Source organism: Mya arenaria, chromosome 5 (assembly GCF_026914265.1).
Source record: "Mya arenaria isolate MELC-2E11 chromosome 5, ASM2691426v1".
Lineage (NCBI taxonomy): Eukaryota > Metazoa > Mollusca > Bivalvia > Myida > Myidae > Mya > Mya arenaria.
Window position 1 is genome coordinate 33,014,399 of NC_069126.1, and position 13,312 is coordinate 33,027,710.

A 13,312-nucleotide genomic window follows, 5' to 3' on the forward strand; every position below is an offset into this window, starting at 1 on the left:
AAAACTGTACATTTTCTTAAGATTGACACTAACTCTACAAGGAAAGACCAAAAATGTAGAGTTTGGTTAAGATTTGATAAAGTTATGGCCTCTTAAACAGGGTCATGTCGGCAAATACATGGAAATTCAGGGTCAAGTCGTCACCCTTTACTCTTTACAAAGATAATAAAATAAAAAAATTAAAAAAATATTTTTTTTTGCCAACTTTCACAAGTTACAGTTACCACATCATATTCATACTAAAATTTGATAAAAAAAATGATAAAAAAAAACGGACGGGGGCGTGGTGTGTCAAAACAACGCAACCTGCCCCTGTGAGAATGAGTATGCAAACATTTATACTGTTAAGTGCCTGGTGAAATTAGACCGAGAAAAGGGTATCTCTATACAACATTTATGTAAAAAAATGGTTGCATCTCATAATTATCTAAAAACCTATTTACTTGTAGTATACATGATTGTATCTTAATCATGGCGTTATCCTCCTCTTCACCCTCCTACTCATCATCATCATCATTAGTATTATCAAACCGAGCCTATCCTTTATTCACCCTGCAGCTCAAACCTCTACCCACGCTGCAATTAATTCCCTCCACAACACACGCTGCAATTCCGGCCTTCACCGACCACGCTGCAGTTCACTTCATAATACACGCCGTAATTCACTCAACATGCTACGCTATAGATGACTTCACAACGCAAGCTGCAGTTGTCTCCATGATCAACACCGCAGCCGTCTCAATAGCAGATGCTGCTGTTCATTGTTCAACCCTTGTGGCTATGACTCCACATTCCACTCCACAACTCACGCGGCTACATTCGGAACTCCTCGGCCATTTTTTTTAAAAAAACAACCTCGGATGTATTTGGACGGTTTACATACTCAAAAAGTGGTACGTTTAAGTCCGCTGCAAGTAGATCGCGTAGTAATTTTATTTAGCAGTTAAACTTTGTGACTTAACTCATGGAATTCTTTATTATGTTTGCAATAATTCAATTCAATGGCAATCAACTTAAACTTAGATCAATAAATACAACTCTAAAACACTACATTTAATTAATGTTATAATTCAAAATTTTACGAACTACTTCACCTTATGTACCTGCATACATCCGAGGTTGTTTTCGATAAAATGGCCGAGGAGCTCCGAATGACGCGGCTATTGACTCCACACCCCACGCGGCTATTGACTCCACAATCAACTCCACAACCCACGCGGATATTGACTCCACAATCAACTCCACAACCCACGCGGCTATTGACTCCACAATCCACTCCACAAATCACGCGGCTATTGACTCCACAACCCACGCGGCTATTGACTCCACAATCAACTCCACAACCCACGCGGCTATTGACTCCACAATCAACTCCACAACCAACGCGGCTATTGACTCCACAATCAACTCCACAACCCACGCGGCTATTGACTCCACAATCCACTCCACAAACCACGCGGCTATTGACTCCACAATCCACTCTGCAATAGTATCACAAGGTCAATATACAGCTTCAGAGGTAGTATCGCAAGGTCAATACACAGCTTCAGAGGTAGTACCACAAGACCAATACACAGCTTCAGAGGTAGTATAACAAAGTCAACTCACAGCTTCAAAGTAGTATCGCAAGGTCAAAACACAGCTTCAGACGTAGTACCACAAGGTCAACACATAGCTTTGGAGGTAGTATCACATGGTCAACACATACCTTCAGAGGTAGTTTCACAAGACCAATACACAGCTTCAGGGGTAGTATAACGAAGTCAACACATAGCTTCTGAGGTAGTATCACAAGACCAATACTAAGCTTCAGAGGTAGTATATTAAAGTCAACACACAGCTTCAGAGGTAGTATCACAAGGTCAAAACACAGCTTTAGATGTAGTATCACATGGTCAATATACAGCTTCAGAGGTACTACAACAAGGTCAATATAAAGCTTCAGATGTAGTACCACAAGGTCAATACACAGCTTCAGAGGTAGTACCACAAGGTCAATATTCAGCTTCAGAGGTAGTACCACAAGGTCAATATTCAGCTTCAGAGGTATAGTACCACAAGGTCGACATACAGCTTCAGAGGTAGTACCACAAGGTCAATATACAGCTTTCGAGGAAGAACCACAAGGTTAATATACTGCATCAGAGGTAGTACCACAAGTTCAATATACAGCTTCAGAGGTAGTACCACAATGTTTATGTACTGCTTCAGAGGTAGTACCACAAGGTCAATATACAGCTTCTGAGGTTTTCACCACAAGGTCAATATACAGCTTCAGAGGAAGCATCACATGGTCAACACACAGCTTCAAAGGTAATATCGCAAGGTCAAAACACAGCTTCAGACGTAGAATCACAAGGTCAACACATAGCCTTAGACGTAGTATCACATAGTCAACACATACCTTCAGAAGTAGTTTCACAAGACCAATACACAGCTTCAGGGGTAGTATAACGAAATCAACACATAGCTTCTGAGGTAGTATCACAAGACCAATACTAAGCTTCAGAGGTAGTATATTAAAGTCAACACACAGCTTCAGAGGTAGTATCACAAGGTCAAAACACAGCTTTAGAGGTAGTATCACAAGGTCAATACACAGCTTCAGAGGTACTACTACAATGTCAATATACAGCTTCAGAGGTAGTACCACAAGGTCAATACACAGCTTCAGAGGTAGTATCACAAGGTCAATATACAGCTTCAGAGGTATTACAACAAGGTCAATATACAGCTTCAGAGGTAGTACCACAAGACCAGTACACAGCTTCAGAGGTAGTACCACAAGGTCAATATTCAGCTTCAGAGGTAGTATAACAAAGCAACACACAGGTTCAGAGGTAGTATCACAAGGTCAAAACACAGCTTCAGAGGTAGTATCACAAGATCAACATACAGCTTCAGAGGTAGTACCACAAGGTCAATATACACCTTCAGAGGTAGTATCGCAAGGTCAATACACAGCTTCAGAGGTAGTATCACAGGTCAATATACAGCTTCAGAGGTAGTACCACAAGACCAATACACAGCTTCAGAGGTAGTATAACAAAGTCAACTCACAGCTTCAAAGTAGTATCGCAAGGTCAAAACACAGCTTCAGACGTAGTACCACAAGGTCAACACATAGCTTTGGAGGTAGTATCACATGGTCAACACATACCTTCAGAGGTAGTTTCACAAGACCAATACACAGCTTCAGGGGTAGTATAACGAAGTCAACACATAGCTTCTGAGGTAGTATCACAAGACCAATACTAAGCTTCAGAGGTAGTATATTAAAGTCAACACACAGCTTCAGAGGTAGTATCACAAGGTCAAAACACAGCTTTAGATGTAGTATCACATGGTCAATATACAGCTTCAGAGGTACTACAACAAGGTCAATATACAGCTTCAGATGTAGTACCACAAGGTCAATACACAGCTTCAGAGGTAGTACCACAAGGTCAATATTCAGCTTCAGAGGTAGTACCACAAGGTCAATATTTAGCTTCAGAGGTATAGTACCACAAGGTCGACATACAGCTTCAGAGGTAGTACCACAAGGTCAATATACTACTTCAGAGGAAGTACCACAAGGTCAATATACAGCTTTCGAGGAAGTACCACAAGGTTAATATACTGCATCAGAGGTAGTACCACAAGTTCAATATACAGCTTCAGAGGTAGTACCACAATGTTTATGTACTGCTTCAGAGGTAGTACCACAAGGTCAATATACAGCTTCTGAGGTTTTCACCACAAGGTCAATATACAGCTTCAGAGGAAGCATCACATGGTCAACACACAGCTTCAAAGGTAGTATCACAAGGTCAACACATAGCCTTAGACGTAGTATCACATAGTCAACACATACCTTCAGAGGTAGTTTCACAAGACCAATACACAGCTTCAGGGGTAGTATAACGAAGTCAACACATAGCTCCTGAGGTAGTATCACAAGACCAATACTAAGCTTCAGAGGTAGTATATTAAAGTCAACACACAGCTTCAGAGGTAGTATCACAAGGTCAAAACACAGCTTTAGAGGTAGTATCACAAGGTCAATACACAGCTTCAGAGGTACTACTACAAGGTCAATATACAGCTTCAGAGGTAGTACCACAAGGTCAATACACAGCTTCAGAGGTAGTATCACAAGGTCAATATACAGCTTCAGAGGTAGTATAACAAAGCAACACACAGCTTCAGAGGTAGTACCACAAGGTCAATACACAGCTTTAGAGGTAGTATCACAAGGTCAATACACAGCTTCAGAGGTATTACAACAAGGTCAATATACAGCTTCAGAGGTAGTACCACAAGACCAGTACACAGCTTCAGAGGTAGTACCACAAGGTCAATATTCAGCTTCAGAGGTAGTATAACAAAGCAACACACAGGTTCAGAGGTAGTATCACAAGGTCAAAACACAGCTTCAGAGGTAGTATCACAAGATCAACATACAGCTTTATAGGTAGTACCACAAGGTCAATATACAGCTTCAGAGGTAGTACCACAAGGTCAACATTCAGCTTCAGAGGTAGTATCACAAGGTCAACATACAGCTTCAGAGAGATTGTATTACAAGGTCAATACACAACTTTAGAGGTAGTATTACAACATACTTGTATTAAAATATGCATTGCCCTCTCAAGTTCCATAAATACTAAAGTATCTTGGTTCTATTACATTCAGTGCTAGATAATTAGCTAATATTAGTCTGACAAGGCAAATAATTTATGTTCTGTTCTTTGTGTCATGGTACAGGTGGTTTTCAAGGTGCGCAAGTGGTCTGGTAGTTCATTCGGTAGAGCACTTGCCATGTAAGCCATGCATCCATCCAAGGTTGAAAGATGCACATTTTCCTCACCCTGTGACAATTGGCATCCGAGTGACTGTGGCAGCACTGTTTAACAGCATGACCCGCTCTCAGTGTTAATTACTTGCATTTCTAAGCACTGGTGTTCCTTAAATTCAAGGACAAATTTCTAGTTTACAGGCGAGTATGTCACAGTACATATATCTATACAAGTGATGAGAAGGTAAATAAGTATCAGTCGGTCGAGCACTCGCCCTGAAAGTGAGGGGTCCAAGTTCGAGCCCATCTGCCTACAATTTCTCTCCCTGTGACGTTTGCCAAACAACCAATGATCTTAGTTGTCAAAAGGTATTATCTCTGTATAATATATTCATTATTTTGCCAAATATTAGTGTACATAAAGAAGAGCCATCCAGTCGTTACCATTTGTGCTGTTTATATAGATTTAAGATTATTAAGTAGCAACTAAAATCATTTAATGAAATGGTCCTGGGACGGTATTCATAAAACTTCTTTTGTCATTTCTTAAAGTCAATTTCCTTATTTTAGTATCTCTTAAGTCCTATGAAATAAAAACTTAGAATTTGTGAAAAATTTTTTTATTTAATGTTAAAAACACTTGAACATTTCTTTTAATTTGACTAAACAAGTTTTAAGAAATCCACTCAAGTTAGAAAATGACTCAAGATGCTTTATGAATAAGGCCCCATAGAGACCAAACATTGTTATATTACGATAAATGTAAACAAAAAATCCACCATATATAAGTGTTTCATCTTTATTTCCAATGGATTTATCATTTACCATTCAACGATATTTTAACAATCATTGCCAGATATCATCATAGCATGTCAACAGTTCACATGATTATACCGGTACATTGATTGGTGATACTTCAACATTCAATCAATCATTCAGTGAAGTAAACTGAAAACATTTCATACACAAGATGCAATAATTTGATTCAAAACAAGAAGGGCAATAATGTTCACAGCCCCATAAACTGTAATAAACTTACACTTGACTTCAAAAAGATAATTTCATTAAATTTTGAAACAACCACTGCAACCTTCAGTAATTAACAGCAAACAATAATGAAATGAATAAATATATGAAAATAGTTGGCAGCTTGACCACTTGCGAATGTTGATATATTCACTTGCTTAAGCTTGCACATTTTCCGTCCAACTCTGTATACAGGTACACGCATACGACGTTCTCCCAAGAGGTAGCAATTTTATGGGTAAGCAGGAATAATCATGTCATAATCCATTTGTTTCAGTTACATGTATTGTACAAATAATTATGTAAAATTTGACTGCAATAAATTATCTTTAAGGTCGCTATGGTCATTTCTTATATATATATATATATATATACCAAACTTATATTGAGTCACTGTGCATCAAAATTAGCATTTATTCAGCAAGGTGAATCTTATTTGTGCTAAAAAACTCAGCCAAAAAAACAGCCATGTCTTTCTTTTTTTTATGCAAACACAGAGGTATTTAAGAATGATCACATTGAAATTCATAATAGAATATTCACACTATCCCACATTCAGCACATATTATCACGTGACATGCAAATAAACATATGTAATCTGAAATGATCAAGCCTGAAGAAGTTTAAATTTGCAGATCACACTGTAATGCCGTTAATTACATAAAACATACCCAGAAATGTCAAAGAATTTAACACCAGTACCAATTCATGCAATCATATATATAAACAAAACCGTAAATGCCAGGTATAGGGCAAGGTTCATACAATTTTGATTTCCAGCCATCATATTGAAATACATAGGCTTATTCATTTTAATACCATTTGTGAAAAGGTGACTACATTGTAGTACTTTACATTGTGCATGCATTTGTACGATCCTTTAAACTTGAACGAACAAACTTAAGTGCACCAATCAGAAACTACGTTATAATTTTTGATATAAAAACGACGAGTCATGTCTTCGACAATTCAAGGAGCAACATAGCACATTGTATAGCACTTTCACAGTACAGCTTGAGCAAAAATAATACGGAGATTCCAGATTATGCCTAGTTTACATGTTTTAAATTAAAAAAGGAATCAAATATCAATGGAAACATTGAAAATAAAAGAAACAAAATCTCAGTGAGCTAGATAAATATTCAATTGGAAGCAAGAATTTGACACTATTAAGCAGTTTAAAGCACAATTAGAATGTCACATTCTCATAAGTTGAAATGAGCACAAGTCTGCAAATCCTACACTGGTAAACTGCTATACAGGTTTCTCCAATTCCGGATTTCATAAAGCATGGCTCGTTAAGAATTTGGATGCCAAACACAGGTGTTAGAATTCAGGCTTGTTCATCCGAAAGTCTAAATATGATGACTGCACTTGAAGCAAAAAAGTTTTGTACATATCTATTTAACTTAAAATGTATTAACTCCCACATCCCTAAAAAACCCTTCCGACATGAAGCGGCTATACTGATAAGCATAAAACAAGAGCATATTATTGAAAACTGGTTAAGAAACACACCTTTATCCGCAAGATGTACATTTTTGAAAACTAATAAAGCTGGCATGTTGTCATAGTTTAACATTTAATGCTTTTATTGCAGTTGATTTGTAACCATTTCATGCACGTAATGCAAACTATACTCTGCTCTCAACTAAGCCAACATATCACCGAACTTGACTTGCAGCATGCACAATCTTCAATTTTTTGTAATTTTGTATTTTTGTAAATTACAACTCAATGATACGTTAAAAGGCTGGCATCTTGATAATTTGATTAACATATATGTATCATATAACCTGAAAATACAAATCTTTCGACAAAAATGAAGACCTTTCGACTATTTTCACTAAGAGATAAGACCAGTTCGCAACAAGCCATAAAACAGTTTCATTAATGGCAAAGACATGTTCAGAAAAACTAAGGTCAATCTTGTAGTGCTGAAAACTTGTTTCCAAGCGAAACCTGTTGTGCAATCTTTGCTGCATTCTCCATCTGTCGGCCTCCATGCTGTACTTGCTCGAAATTCCTTGTATCACTGAAAAGGGCAAGCATTTATATAAATGAGCAATCAGTTTGAAGGGATGTTTGTACCGAAGCATGAAATGGGCCTATGGGAATACTGGTTTAAACAAGAGGCCCAAAAGGGCCTATGCTCTACTGGCATGGCTTTTGTGGTCATATCAATCTACAGCATGTATGTATGGGTAAAAAACAACAGACATATAGTTTATGTTTTGTGTTTGGGTTACCTGAAAACGTAGCAGGTTCAACATCTGAGCCCAGAAAGTATTGTAAGCAGATTAGTTGCATGAACTATTTTAATATGTGCCAAGTAAAAGTCATCTGACAAAAAAAAATGCTTTCAAAACTGTACTCATAGTTAAAATTTCTGTAGTTTTAAAAGTTAAAAAAAGTTGGTCAAAAGTTCAAAGTCAAGGGCATCCTAGGACAACATTGATCAATTTGAACAAACATTCACAATCAATTGTGCTGAGATGGATGCACTAACACACAAAAAGATTTTCAAACCTTTCCAGATTTATGTTTACCAAACCTGTGAACCCTGGGTGTGGCCAGTAATGACACCAGGTGCATAACTTAAGCATTCACAACCAATTTTGTTAAGATGAATGCGCAAACTACAGAACTTAAAGCTAAAAAATGGCCTTTGGGCTTTCAACAAGAACAAGGCAGAGTAATTCACAAAATCAACTGCAGAAGCAAAAAGCAAATTGTCTCTCAAAATCCTAGACTTGCAAATTGTTTCCCTTAACTCTAGACTTGAATTTACATGTACATGTAAACTTGGCTAAAAATAGAATTTGCTCATGCAGACCTAGCTAAAAATAGAAAGCATTTCTTTAAAACTTTCATGGCCCATAATCTAGGCATTTATGGGCGGATCTGGCTGGTTTTTCGATAGGAACCAAGCTCTAATGGGTATCTAGATACTGTACATTCAAGTTACATCGAGATACAATCAAAACTGAAGACTGTATCGTGTTCACAACCAATTGTTTACAGACGCACGACCGTACGGATGCACATACTACGTACACATTACCATCGCATAAGCTCTTTTGGCCTTTGGCCAGTAGAGCTAAAAAACTAGGTAATTGTTCAATCTTTTAAACGTTGTTAATTGTTTATGTCATCATTGTTAATTTTCAAATCTTAATTACTCTGAAAGTTAAATAGATACACTTGTGATCCACAGTATTTCTAACAAGATAAAAAACCAACTGTTTCAGCTGTAGTTGATTTATTTAAACATATGAGCAGTTGAGTACAATATCAAATTGTGAACAACAATGTCATTAATCACGTTAAACACACTAAAAGATGTAATTATATCCAATAAACATCAACAAATACAAAACCAAAAGCAAAATTGGTAGATGGTCAGTGAAATCTCTCCACATATTGCTAAATTCATCACAAACAGTGTCTCACCTATCAGACTGAAATGGCCCTGTGTTGCCTCCCAGTGTTGGAAAGTCCATCTCACTCCTCAGGTTTGGTGCAGCTTTTTTCTTCCTAATGTGGCCGGGAAGGGTGGGTCCTGCGCTTGGAGTTACGCCGCCAGCTGCTGCTGCAGCCCGGGCGGCGGGTGTCATATACTTTCCTCCTGTCTTCTCCCCTGCTGGCTCTTCCTTGGGCTTCAGGTCTTCTACCGCTGGAGCTGCTGAAAAGGTATGACTGACAAATAAAATCAGCTCTTCACTTAGCAGCACATGTATATATAGTCTTAAATCAGCTATGTGTATATACATTCAGTATTTACCCCCAGAACTTATCTTGTGTAGGTACTGAAATCCCTTCACAAGCAAAGCTAGACAAATAAAATCTGATCTAAACATAGCAGCACATGTATATATTCTTATGTCAGGTACATGTAAATACATGCAGTATTTCCCCCTTGGAATTAGGTACCGACATCCCTTGAAGGCAAAACTGGATTCCCAACATGCTAAAATTGGTCTGGCATGCCTAATCCTTGCATGCAATATTTCATAAAGGTTATTAGTTATGCAATAATTCATGATACTGATCTTAATTCTACCTGTGGGTAGGCTGTAAAGTTTGTGCTAAATCCAGTGTATGGTGTTAAATGATTAATTAGCGGTGCTGCATTCTGTTAGGGTTTTAATTAGGGATGGCAATGAGTAGTAGAATTGGTACTCAAGTACAATCTTCAGATCGAGTACTTGGGTACTCAGGTACTCGATTACTCGGATAACTTGAATTGGTATTCCGGAAAGACAAGTTTGTGTATAAATGTATCGTTCATGTACATGTATATTGTGCGTTGGTCCTTATATTTGCCATTTTCATCTTTAAGTAAGAATGTCATTATTTACCTAAACAGAAAACAAATGTTGTTTCATGCTTTTAATCTTTCCTTTTTCTTTCATTTTATACATACACATGTACTTTCATATAAATGGAAAGTAAAACTCGAATCATATTCAAGCATCTAAATGATCTGGAATAACTCCATAATGAAACACATTCAGAATTACAATGAACGAAAATTATTTATTAATTTGTTAAGTTGTTTACTCTACGAAATAATATTTAAACTGACAGTTTTTCATACTGAAATATTGTTGTTTACCGCATTATATGCATAATTCCTGAATCAAGATATTCATCAAACAATTGTTATAAGCATTGCAAAATACACCTATTCAGGAATCATTGCTCGTAACTGTCGATACTAATTCGCTCGTCAACGTCCATCAGTTGGTGAAAACTCTCTAATAGGTAAACAATACAAGTATATGTAGGAGATGTACCGCTATCAAAACTTCGCTAATTGACGCTAGTGCTATTTGCCAATTAGGGCATTTTGTTGACAGTTTGCAACTCTCACAACAAATGTCAATTAATTTATTAGGGTCAATTGTGTACACAGTGGGGATAAGAGGGACCGTAAATTGTCGTCTTGGAAACGCGCCAAATCAGATACTTTCGTCTGTAAATCGTGTATTTGGTGAATTTTATATAAAAAATAATATTTATTTCGAGTACTCGAGTAGTGATTTGGTACTCGGTTGATTGATCGAGTACCCAAGTACTCGTTGTCATCCTTAGTTTGAATTAATTAATTATAGCAAACTGTATCATTAAATATCTGAAAACTGGGAAAACTATCTCTTTGAATTAGATTTAATTGCCGACTGATCTTTTAACTAATTTCTTTTTTCACTCTTATACGATATGAAGAAAATCCTGTAAAAAAAAAAAACAACACAAAAATAACCAACAGTAGAAGGGTGGCCATTTTTTTTTTTACTTTGAGACGAAAGCTGTCCATTCAGGTCCTTTAGATTGCAATTTCTCAATAAAAATATGTACAGAAGTCTGCCACCTCCAATGGACATAAGCCAACACAATTCAAGCAATGGAGACTTGGGGCAGACAACAACTGGAAATAATTCTTTTTCCTTGCTGATCATCACCCTTAATGGTAAGTGTCCTTAATTTTCTATCATTTATTTCAGCACAAATATTTAGCACGTTTTTTAAGGGGGCACCCTAGTGCAGGAAATAAATGAGTAGCACATATTGCTTGTCATGCTGGCCCACAAGGAACGCAGGTAAAAGATGATCTTGCTTTTAAGTAACATATTTGGGTTGCATTTAAACATTCAAATTTTAATCCACAGTTGTAAATTCAGTTTGCAGGCAAGGGCGCGTTATGCACCTTGTGCGTCTGATGAAGCGAAAGCCAGGCCAGGCCATGTACGACCATGATGTGGCTGTGATGTGCTGGGCACTAGGAAAAAATATGCGGCTTTCTGTGTAACATATGAACTTTAATATGACTTGGTCATCATGTGTTTATCGATGTATATCGATGTATTGACGGTTTCAAATTTTGACACAGTGTGATTAGATTTTATTCACCTATTACTAGGCTGTATATGTCCATATTATAGAAGTCATTAAATTTTATTCACTTTGCAGTCATTGCATTATTTCATCATTTTGAGTGTGATTAACTTTCCCTTTGTGACATACGTCAAATTGCACCATTGGTGAATTAAATCATAAAAAAAGTAAAAATGGAGGGACATCCATTCCAGGCAAACAGTTTTCGGCCCAACATCCCTTAAATATATCCTGTACGAAACACCGAATACATGTGATTAACCTTTCCAACTTACAGTGGCCCTCTCCTTTAACTTATAATTAGCTATCATATATAAACTCCACCTGGTTCTGCAGGTGGATGTGCTACAGGGGGCTGTCCTCCTGCTTCCCAGGGTCCCTGTTTCCCCCGGTCCCTTCTCTCCTGGCCCTCTCCATCATCTTCACCGTCCTCTGCCTCCTCTTCCCCACCCTGCTCACCATCTTCACCCTTCTCACTGTAACATGTGAACATGCAGTTTGCAAATGTATTAAATATACATAAACACAGGGTAACAATAACAACTGACCATACATAAACACAGGGTAACAATAACAACTGACCGACAGATATTCACTAGTAGATCGATGGTTCGGTCGAACAATGTCCAAAGCTGTAAGCTTGATCAATTTGTTATGTTCGAGCATGTTTAATTATTTATTTAACAGCACATTTTGTTTATGTTGACAAAGTTATCGTTTTATGTGGTAAAAAAGTGAGCGATGTAAGTTTATGCACGAATCCTAACATCTTTACAAAAATCCAAAGAATTATAACAACTGACCATTTCCAGGTTTGTTTACATGTACATTGACAGGAAAATGTCTGAAACAGCCTCTTAAAATTCAGGTTTTCTACTAAGGCCTAAAAAAAATAGTGTGGTTAGGGTTACATCCTTTTCAAAAATAGGTAGGGTAGGTAGGCTTTTTTTTTATTTTTTTTTTTTTATTAGGCTTTATATAAGAATGTCATTTTCATCATTGGAGAATGGTGTTAAAGTTATCTTCTATATAAGCAATTAAGGTTTTAAACTACATATTGAAAAGCAAAAAAAAAAAAAAATTTTTTTTCAAACTGACTATAAAACGTTAGGGTCGGGTAGGGTCGGGTAACCCGAACCAAATGTATTTTTTTTTAGGTCTAACTAATAACAGAACACCCCTTGTATGACAAAGTAACAGCCTGGACAAAACCAGGCTTCTCACTCAGGACACACAGCAGGCCACATAACAGACTTTCCCATGTACCCTCAGGCTGGAAACACATGAAATATACTGCGATGCCTAGCTTGCTAAATTCCAATCAACTCACAAACACCAAGGCTGAAAACCTAAACAAACCTAAGACACATTAGTGAGAAAAGTGTGAGCAAACCACTGCTCCCATTTCACAAAAAGATAAAACCTTAACAATGTAATATCATAACTTGAGAACTACTTAGTGGTAACTTACGATACTTGAAGGTTTGCTATCCGCAGTCCTGTGTAATCTTTCGCCTGTTCTTCCACAACCTCATTCCATTCTTCTTCCTGCAATTTAACAGTTAATGCCAATTCATATATAGTTAAACATATACGATAAAGATAATC

General features: G+C 37.2%; 2 protein-coding genes across 5 annotated transcripts in view; one reads left to right on the forward strand and one right to left on the reverse strand.

Annotated features, from left to right (window-relative positions):
- Positions 1-471: 471 nt before the first annotated feature.
- On the forward strand, positions 472-1,594 carry LOC128235629 (uncharacterized). The gene is made up of 2 exons (XM_052950433.1): positions 472-763; positions 1,146-1,594. Exons 1-2 carry the CDS (start codon positions 472-474, stop codon positions 1,592-1,594), a joined length of 741 nt encoding a protein of 246 aa, XP_052806393.1.
- Positions 1,595-5,565: 3,971 nt separating this feature from the next.
- The window catches only part of LOC128234524 (protein CDV3 homolog), a 44,662-nt gene continuing 36,915 nt past the window's right edge, over positions 5,566-13,312 (reverse strand). For 2 of the 4 annotated variants that reach the window (XM_052948785.1, XM_052948783.1), the window contains exons 2-5: positions 13,176-13,252; positions 12,029-12,180; positions 9,260-9,491; positions 5,566-7,841 (exon numbers count right to left, since the gene is read on the reverse strand). In XM_052948785.1, coding sequence (XP_052804745.1) covers positions 7,730-7,841; positions 9,260-9,491; positions 12,029-12,180; positions 13,176-13,252 — 573 coding nt within the window. In that variant the 3' untranslated portion in view covers positions 5,566-7,729. The remainder of the gene's footprint in view (positions 7,842-9,259; positions 9,492-12,028; positions 12,181-13,175; positions 13,253-13,312) is intronic. The other 2 variants (XM_052948786.1, XM_052948784.1) reach the window with 1 other exon arrangement.